Source organism: Sinocyclocheilus rhinocerous, unplaced genomic scaffold (assembly GCF_001515625.1).
Source record: "Sinocyclocheilus rhinocerous isolate Xijiao unplaced genomic scaffold, SAMN03320098_v1.1 scaffold522, whole genome shotgun sequence".
NCBI classification, from domain to species: Eukaryota; Metazoa; Chordata; class Actinopteri; order Cypriniformes; family Cyprinidae; genus Sinocyclocheilus; species Sinocyclocheilus rhinocerous.
Window position 1 is genome coordinate 623048 of NW_015625031.1, and position 9605 is coordinate 632652.

The 9605-nt window shown below is 38.3% G+C and overlaps 2 protein-coding genes across 2 annotated transcripts in view; both read right to left on the minus strand.

Moving 5' to 3' along the window:
* The window catches only part of LOC107748344 (calcium-activated potassium channel subunit alpha-1-like), a 99546-nt gene extending 93430 nt beyond the window's left edge, over nucleotides 1-6116 (minus strand). Inside the window, exon 1 of the mRNA XM_016563110.1 lies at nucleotides 5535-6116. Coding sequence (XP_016418596.1) covers nucleotides 5535-5786 — 252 coding nt within the window. The 5' untranslated portion in view covers nucleotides 5787-6116. The remainder of the gene's footprint in view (nucleotides 1-5534) is intronic.
* A 3012-nt stretch (nucleotides 6117-9128) lies between these two features.
* Nucleotides 9129-9605, minus strand: part of LOC107748353 (disks large homolog 5-like) — a gene marked incomplete at its 5' end in the record, with an annotated part of 26609 nt that continues 26132 nt past the window's right edge. The window contains one exon of the mRNA XM_016563121.1: nucleotides 9129-9352. Within this exon, the coding sequence (XP_016418607.1) occupies nucleotides 9249-9352 (104 nt within the window). The remainder of the gene's footprint in view (nucleotides 9353-9605) is intronic.

A 9605-nucleotide genomic window follows, 5' to 3' on the forward strand; every position in this document is an offset into this window, starting at 1 on the left:
AGAATACCAAAAAAAAAAAAAAAAAGTGCCGTTTTCCTGAGTATCAGCACGTGCACGCGATCGTGAATGAGACTGATTTTATACAACAGTTCAACAAACAAGAAGTTCATATTACAGGAGTTACACGTTTTTTTCTGTTTCACAAATGAAATAGTTCCAAACAAAGCCAGATCAGAATATTTGTGCTTATTCAGATAAGAATATTTTGTGCAGTGTTTCGTTCCTGAATGAATCTGTTTTTGAAGGAGTGGTTCAATGATCCAGTTCTAAAGACAGTCGCTTGATTCAGTTTCTAAACAAATCAGCTGTTTTGAACGAATCATTTGAATGGATGATTCAATGAATCACTCATTAAGACAGGGACTTGCCGCCACCTACTGGCGGTTTTAGTGTCATATTTATTTTTCCATGACAGGCCAGACATTATCGACAAACTCCCCAATATACTGAGATATCATTTTTTTGCCAATATCGCACACCTAGTTGCGTCATTTATGCACGAGTGGCTTTTTTAATTTCTTTCTCTTGCTCTTTATAACATTATAACACTGTAAATATATGCACATTCGTGTGGGCATGTAGCTAACATTTTAATTACCATCAAAGCTTGCTAATTATTTATCAAGAGAAACAGGCAGACTTTAAACAACACGAGGGTGAGTTACAAATTCAGAATGATTATTTTTGAGTGAACTATCACTACAAGAACAGCAGAAGTGTGGATGTAAATGGGTGAATAAACGTATGTCTCATATACTGTATAACCTCAAATTCAATAGAAAGGTTTCAAATAGAAACTCATTTTACATAAATAAAATGAATCACTAAATACAAATGTATTACAAAAGGTTTTAGACGCAAATGCGAAAGCAAAAATACATATATTTCAAATATAAACACACATATATGCCAATAATCTATATTGCACCATAATATCATCTATATTGCAATAAAGCAGTAGATGTTTAGATGTCTGGTTATCATGAGATAGGCTCATATTTTCCCTGTCTGCTGTATTTGACGTCCCAGTTCAGGACAGTCACAGATGAATCACTCTCAATCAGAGCAGGAACATGTATTAAGAAAATAAGCAAATGATTGATTTGACGCTGACATTAAATCAGCAAGTTCAATCAGAGCCGTGTGCTTGAGTGGAAACAGGCCACTGAGGTCTGAACGGGAGAAAAAGGCTTCCTGAAACGTCTGGCAGAATGAACACAACTATGTTTGACAGGCCTGTAATGAAAGCAACAGCTGTGGTGTGTGTGTGTGTGTGTGTGGGCAGACTACACAATGGCAGTGAAAACTCAGCCTATTCCTGACCACTGGCTCCATGTCAAACACGCGGAAAAGACGCAAGTGAAGCTCTCGTACGACTCTGCTCTCTGTGTTCCTGTCAAATCAACAGCTTTCACACAGATACAGGAGTAAGTGTACACCTGTGCTGAGTGTGCTCAGCAGATTCTTTAAAAACACTCATTAGTCTTCAATAATGGTTTAGACAGAAGAGGTGTGCAATACTGACAAGAATGATATCTCAATATTTTTCGTGATTTTTCCCATAATGAGTAATTAAACAATATTTTGCTGAGTGTGATTTTGTGCTGGCACTTTAAGCCTGTCATGGAAAAATAAATATGATACTAATACCGCCAGTAGGTGGCGGGAAGACCCTGTCTCAATCAGTGATTCATTGAATCACTCATTTAAATGATTCATTCAAAACAGCTTCAGAATGTTCAGAAACAAAGCAAGCAACTGTCTATATCAGTGGTTCTCAAACTGGGGTACGTGAGGTGACGGAGGGACTACGCCAACAAAATTCTGAGTTTTGGCATTCATTTAATTCTACCTCAACTTAAAGTAACATTAAAACCGAACATGTATTTCTGACAAGCAATAAGCGTGCATGTGATAGGATGCCCGCTGAATATGCTGCTTTAGCAAATCACGCTGCTGTTCAATGTATCTTTAAGTAGATCTTCACTTAATATAGCATGAAGAGCAAATATCGACACGCACTGTACATTGAGATCGATTTAAACTCTCTTCGATGAAGACACATACCCTGTGCGAGTTATTGTTTTCATGTTTAAAATACGAGCAAGAATGCAGATTTCCCTGAATATCAAAACGACGGCAAACGTGACAATTTTTATAACAGTTCAACAAAAAAGGTCATATTAAGTGAACATTTAACATTTTAAATGTAGCCTACATTTTAAACAGAATAGTGTCATGTTTGTTATATTTTGCAACGAAATAATAGTTCCAACGAAATCCATATCATCTGGTGCGTCTCCAAGCAACACACAGCGGTGTTTCGTTAGTGAACGAATCTGCGGCTTTGAACGATTTGGAGAGTCAGTGATTAATAACCCATTCATAACTACAGCCAAAGAGTACAGAAGCCAGTATAAGTTCTTTGCTACAGCATTTTGCTTCGTTGCTGAATGAATGAATGAATGAATGAAACACTGCAGGGTTTCTTTGTGACGTACAAATATTCTGATCCTGCTTTGCTTAGAAATTCACTGGAAAAACAGACAACATTGTTTAAGTCGCTGCTTAAGACACACTTGTATTCCTTGTGACTTTTTTTGTGTATTTGTCGTGTGTGTGTGTATCCTGACATTGTTAAGCACTTTGGTCAACCATGGTTGTTTTTAAATGTGCTATATAAATAAAATTGAACTGAACTGAACTAAACATTGTGTCTAATGTGTAATTCACTTAAAACTAACATCTTGTTTGTTGCATTGTTCGTTGTATAAAATTAATCTAATTTGCAATCGCGCTGACATGCTGATATTCAGGAAAACAGCACTCTGGATATTTTTTGCATAAATTGAATTATAGAGTCATTCTAACTGCATTTTTTAATAGGATTCATCAGATAGCCAATGCGTTAGGACTGTCAAGATGCATTTCTGTTTGTTTTTTTGCAAAGTGAATAACACTCCATAATGTAAGCTTGATAAAGCAACTCATATGACAGCCTATCCTAGATGATAAATATCGCATACCCTTAACAGACAGAGGAAGAAACAAAACACTGCTTTCGAGTGAATGAAATGGCAGCGTGTTCATGTAAATTCAGTTCCTGAATTCGTATCTGAAGTCAGCATGAAATCAAAACTATACTATATCATCACGTTCCTGATCGTACTGTGAATTATTTAAAAGTTTGTTATTCCAAAAAAGGTTTTTTTTTCATCTCTGAACAACTAACGCCATCAATCCATAGACTGTATAAAAACATGGACGTAGTGTCCGTGACGTCACCCGTAGATTTCCGAAGAGCGTTTTTGAAGCTCAAAGTAGGCGGAGCGGGCCGTCGCCATCTTGGCAGAGCGTCACTCCCGTATAATCGAAAATGGGCAAAGAGGCGGAAGCAGGTTGCTGAAACCACGCCCACCTAGCGTGACGGTGGTGACAGCAGCGGCAATCCACCTGTCACTCAAGTGGCCACGCCCTTAATTATGCAGAACTTTAAGGCTTAATATAATTTAAACGGATGAGTTATAAAAAAATTCACCCGGCTCACAGTTGTCATGAAGGACAAAATTAGCTATATAGACCAAAATAATTTTTTGAACCAGGCTATAAACATGTTTTTTTCTGCTGTAAATTTGGGCATTTTAACATGGGGAGTCTATGGGATTGACTCCCTTTTGCAGCCAGCCTCTAGCGGCCAGTTGATGAATTACAGTTTAAGTCACTTCCGTGTTGGCTTCACGAGAGAGAGCGGGAGGTTGCCGCATGCATCAATCACTATTATTTTAACCACCTCCCACCTTATGTAGCTCCGCCCCTTTACAGCGCTGCGCTAGGTGCGCGCCTTGTCTTCGTCTTCCGCTTTGTATTTCCACGTGAAGTAAAGTCGTACGAATTTATAAATGAACCGTTCGTTTTAAAATCTGCCCGGTCTACTGACATTTGTTATGGCATTCGCTTCAAACATTACAATGCACATGATAATTTTTGTTTACTCTACAATAAGTAAATCCACTTCACCAGCTAATTACTCTTTAACAGTGATGCTACAGAGCTACGCAAAAATGGAAGTTCAAAGACAGAGTTTTAAAGATGACTGCGCACTTGTTTCTCTGGCGCATAATGCCTATAGAGAAACTTTTCACCATCCAGTCAATTACCCGTAGATAAAAATCATAGATTTAGATATTTATTTATTTAACAAATGTCAATAACGGAAGTTCAAAGACAGACAAAGACAACAAACAAGTTAGAAACCACTTAAACCACTCCTTATCAACTGCCTAACAATAATTTACAAGACTTTAGCAACTACCTAGTAACAATCCCTAGCTGCCTAGCAACCACCTAGAACACCTTAGCAACCATTTGGAACACTTAGAAACTGCCTAGCAATCACTAGGAACACTTTAGCAACTACCTAGTAACAATCCCTAGCTGCCTAGCAACCACCTAGAATACAGTTTGGTAGCTGTTTCATCTAAGCGACAATGTTTCATATTTTATCAGTAAAACGTTCATTTCACACTTCAGTTATCAGGCAAGAAGAGATTCATCAAGTCCTATTTTCTCACACTTTTTTTTTACATTTTTACAACTATTTACATGACTTTAGTAAGAGCACGAAATAGTTTTACTCTCCTCAAGCACTCACAAAGAGCAATATGTGTCCCTGGAGCACAAAAGCAGTGTTAAGTCGCTGGGGTATATTTGTAGCAATAGCCAACAATACATTGTATGGGTCACAATTATGTATTTTTCTTTTATGTAAAAATCATTAGGATATTAAGTAAAGATCATGTTCCATGAAAATATTTTGTAAATGTCCTACCGTAAATATATCAAAACTTAATTTATGATTAGTAATATGCATTGCTAAGAACTTAATTTGAACAACTTTAAAGATGATTTTCTCAATATTTAGAAATTTTTTGCACCCTCAGATTCCAGATTTTCAAATAATTGTATCTCGACCAAATATTGTCCCTTATTTATTTAGCTTTCAGATGATGTATAAATCTCAATTTCAAAAAAACTGACCCTTGTGACTGGGTTTGTGGCCCAGGTCATGTAAAAGAATAAACACTTCAGAGCTGAACAAAACTACATTCACATTCGGCACATATCAATCCGAAGCGATTTCCAGTGCGTTGGTTAGCTATAACAGTGTGAGTGTCGGAATCAAACAAGACCTCGATCAGCTGAACTACAAAAAACATGTTTCATATTTTATCAGTCAAGAGTTTGGGCACAACCACTCATTCACCCTGTTGCCCACCTGTCAGAATAACAGTAAAGTGATGAGAAACACAAATATGATGTAGTGCCGCTGTTGTAAAAACTCTTGAGCTTCAGTCTGTTCATGCATCAACTTCAAGAGGTGATTTCAAAGCTGAAGAAGGGACGTGCGCGCTTATCATTGTATTTTGTGAAGTAATTTGCATGCGTTCAGATCACAGGTTTTTAAGACCACGAAAACATCAGTGAAGCGCGTCCAAACTTTTGACCTAAAAGCAGGTGTCATTGGGGCGTTTTACCTTCTTTTTACCCTTGCAGTGGCAGCACACCGTCCACAGGTACTTGAGGGTCCTCCACAGCAGGATGATGAACAGACCCCCGAAGAAAGTGACCATGGAGGAGGCGAGGAAAGCCCACCACATCCTCTGGCCCCTGGGGTCACAGGGTACATCACTGGTGTAGGGGATGATCACAGCCATGTTCCGAACCGAGAGCGGATAGGTCATTATTGTCTCATCACCATCATCTTCTGGTTCTTCAGTGGGGAGCATCGAGCGTCTTTCTGGAAATCCCTGCAGCGCCCCGCTCCCGACGATCAGCCATGTTTGGCAGGGCAGAGCCCCGCGTGTGCGCACTCTCCTCCCGCTGCGCTCTGCGCTCTCGCCCGCTGCTCGGTTCTCCGCGCAATTCAAAAGTCTTCCTCAAAACGCACGCAAACTCCTACTGGAAACGCGTCGTCGCGTCTTTAAACGAGGTCGCACGCTGGATATGTATCATGATGGAAAACATCCCCACGATTTAAAGCTTGCGTCCTCGAACGGCGCGGATCTTCCGTGCGCTCTCATTCACTAACGTGTTGCGTTCAGCTCCGTTCTATCCATTCGTGGCGTTCAGGGCAGATGCACAGGTGCCAGAGGGCGGAGCCAGTCAGTCTGATGCCCGTCAGAGCGTCTCCAAACCCCGCCAATAGTCAAAACATCCATCCGCCGCTATTATTTTACAGAAATCTGTCGTGGTAACTACCGTTTTTTATTTCTAGTTTAAAATGTGTCTTTTGAAAACATTTCTTTTTATTTTATACCAAAATATGGCATTTTCAAGGACACCATGGTTAGCATAGTAAATGTTTGAAAGGCTCATTACATTTATAACCATGATTTTATACCTAATAATGGATACGAACTTATTTATCGTTAATTATTGTGTATTTATTGACTTAATTATTGTGCATAGTCAGATCAACATGTGTCATATTTTGTAACATGTTGCGTAAATGCATTATATCCCAGATTTTTATTATATATGTGCCTGTTATTGAAAGGTTTTCCATCTGAATCAATGCACTCCAGATTCTGGGGAAATTTAAAAATAATAAATAAATAGATAAACAAGGATGCAAACTTACAAAAGCTTACTGAGAAAGTGGAAAACCCTTTTTATTTTTCTCTATGGCTTCAAATAAGTTTATTTTTAACCTAAATGTTTTTGGGATCAACGTGAGCTTGTTTTTCCTTTTGTATGATAACAAATAATCTTCCCTCTGCCTTATGATATTTTCCGCTGACCAGCTCAGCCAGTAATACTATTTCACCTGATGTGATGTTTATGTAATACCGGTTATGGAGAAGAGGCTGAAGAAGGATATGACGCCATCTGGTGACTCTTCACAGGAACTGCATCATCATATCATCCACATGACACACCACACATTACATTAAATCATGTTTATAGAAATGTATAGAATATTTGAGACTTGAAACTCCAAGTCGTCCATGAACTCAGCATAAACTACAAACATACAGACTCAATACATACAGATGGAAAAAATAATCATTTTATAAAAATAAATGTTTACACAGTAAAATATGCTGGGTCATGTTTAATTTAGACTTTATTAATGTAACAATTACAAAATCATATTTTGTCTTAAATGTGACAGTACCAGAGTGTTATATCATTATAAAACATAATGGAAAATTTTAATTGGAATTATATGTTTGTTTGCTTTTTCTGCTACAATCTGAGCATCTGCACCAATTCAACACCAGCGTCATTATTGGCAGGACTGGGAGAACATTACATGATGTGAGACTTTCAATCTTTGTTGATGAAGCTAAACCAGACAACTTGTTTCATTGGTCAACACGGGTCAGAACAGGAAGTGATGTCACAGTGAACGTCCTTTAGTAAGGTAAACAGGAAGACTAGTGTAGTACAAAAGCTTTCACTAGAGAGAGAGGATTAACTAACTATTCCTGAACGAGGATTACTCAATCTCCCGTCTGGGATTAATAAAGTAGGTCTGTCTACCTTTCCATACAAATGAGTGCAAAATACAGGCAAAGCAGAAGAAGGCATTTGGCACGTTTGTTTCTGAAAACGAGAGGAGCTTTTAAGATACTACGAAAAAGAATTCAGCTCTGCCCGATACTCGACTACAAAAAACATTTAAATTAGAGTTACAAGTGAACCAGACAGTAAAAATAATCAGAGCATATAGTAAAATTATCATGCAGCAGATTATTGCATCGTTCATTAAATAAAAACAAGTACACTTAAAAGAAAATGAAATAAAGAAACGGCTACATTAAAGCTTAAAGGAATAGTTCACCCAAAAATGACAAATATCTGGCATGTCGTTTCAAACCCGGAGATCGCAGAAAGTTCACTCTGCTCTTTTCTGTGCAATGAAAGTGAATCAAAAAATTCTGATTCATATGACAACGTTGAGTGAGGAAAAACCTCAAAAAGCTCTCTAAATACATTCTTTTATGGTGCTTTTATGCTTTTTGAAGCACGGCAACCTGTCGGCTTTCATTGAGTGGAAAAGAGCAGCTCGAACGTTCTGCTAAACATCTGCTTTTGTGCTCCACAGAATACAGGCTTGAATAAATGATGACAGAAGTTTCATTTCGGGGTGAATGAACCCTTTAACATGATCAGCGATCAGAAAACAAACTTAACAGTCAGTATTTTTAACCTCAGAAAGCCGTAAATTGAGCGTCTGTGTTGAACTAGCATGCACCGATCGGATCAGACCCATACAGGGACAGACACATGAAGTTAAACATTCAAGTAAGCTGGTTCATAAACCTCATCTCTGTAAACACGAAGAACTACATGAAAGCCCTCATAAATTAGCGTTACCACAGAGAAAACACAGTGAATGGAGGATACTGCTTCTCATCTAACAGTTGTGATCGTTGCCTGAGAGTTTGTGTGTGAGTGGAGTGTGTGTTCAGGGCTGGACGATACAGTCAAAGAAAAACAGTGATATTTACATTATATTATATTTATATGCAACAAAGAGACGTTTCTGAGTGATGATGCAAATCACTGAATCAGAGTTTTGAATCGACTGATTGCAATCCATCATGAAGCTTGACCACCAAATAAAAACATATTAAACAATTAGGAAATTCATAGCTGCTCATAAAGCACTTCATATTTAATGAATATATGATATAGCGTCCAGCCCTAGAGGTGTGTAGTGAATTTAACAGCAGTGGAGTGTTGCAACAGTAAGAGATCAGTGGCGATGTGTTCTTATTACACTGCAAAACAATTATTTTCTTACTCCGTATTATTGTCTTGTACTAATATCTTAATGTTCTTAAAGGAATAGTTGTGATGTGATTGCATCACTGTCTTAGCAATGGATGCTCTGCAGTGAATGGGTGCCGTCAGAATGAGAGTCCAAACAGCTGATAAAAACATTACAATAATCCACAGCACTCCAGTCCATCAGTTAACATCTGAAGTAAGTGAGCACATTTTCTGCACATTTTCATTTCTTAATGAACTAGTTTTAAAACAAAAAAATATTTGATTATCTTATCCCACTGACAGATTTTTTTCTTGTTTTAAATCACTTAATTCTTCAGAAAACAAGACTTATTACCTTAAGTCTCTTTTCTTAAATGTAGCGTTAGATATTTGTAATGAAAAACAACAAAAATAGTAAGTAAGTAGATCATTTTCAGCAGTGTGCTGTGAAGGATGTGTGTGGTTCTTCACATGCTTCCATCAGGAATCCAAAGCACTTTGTTCTGCTCCTGGTCCACGATGGACATGATCTGAGTGCATATGTTGGACAGACTGCCGGCCTGGACGACGCCTGCAACAGAACGGCATCACAAATCACTCACCAGCACGCCGTCGTGTGCGTAATCGTGTAAACGCATGCGTGTGCGTAGGCCTGGGCGATAAAACGGTATCGATATTTATTCGACGGTACACCCTCTTCGATAACGATAGAAAAAATGTTTGATATAGCGCATGATATAGGCACGTGCTATGAGTGACGCAGACCGCACACACAAACACGAACATGAGTGCTGTGCCTGCCTGTGATGAGGAGATTGTGAATT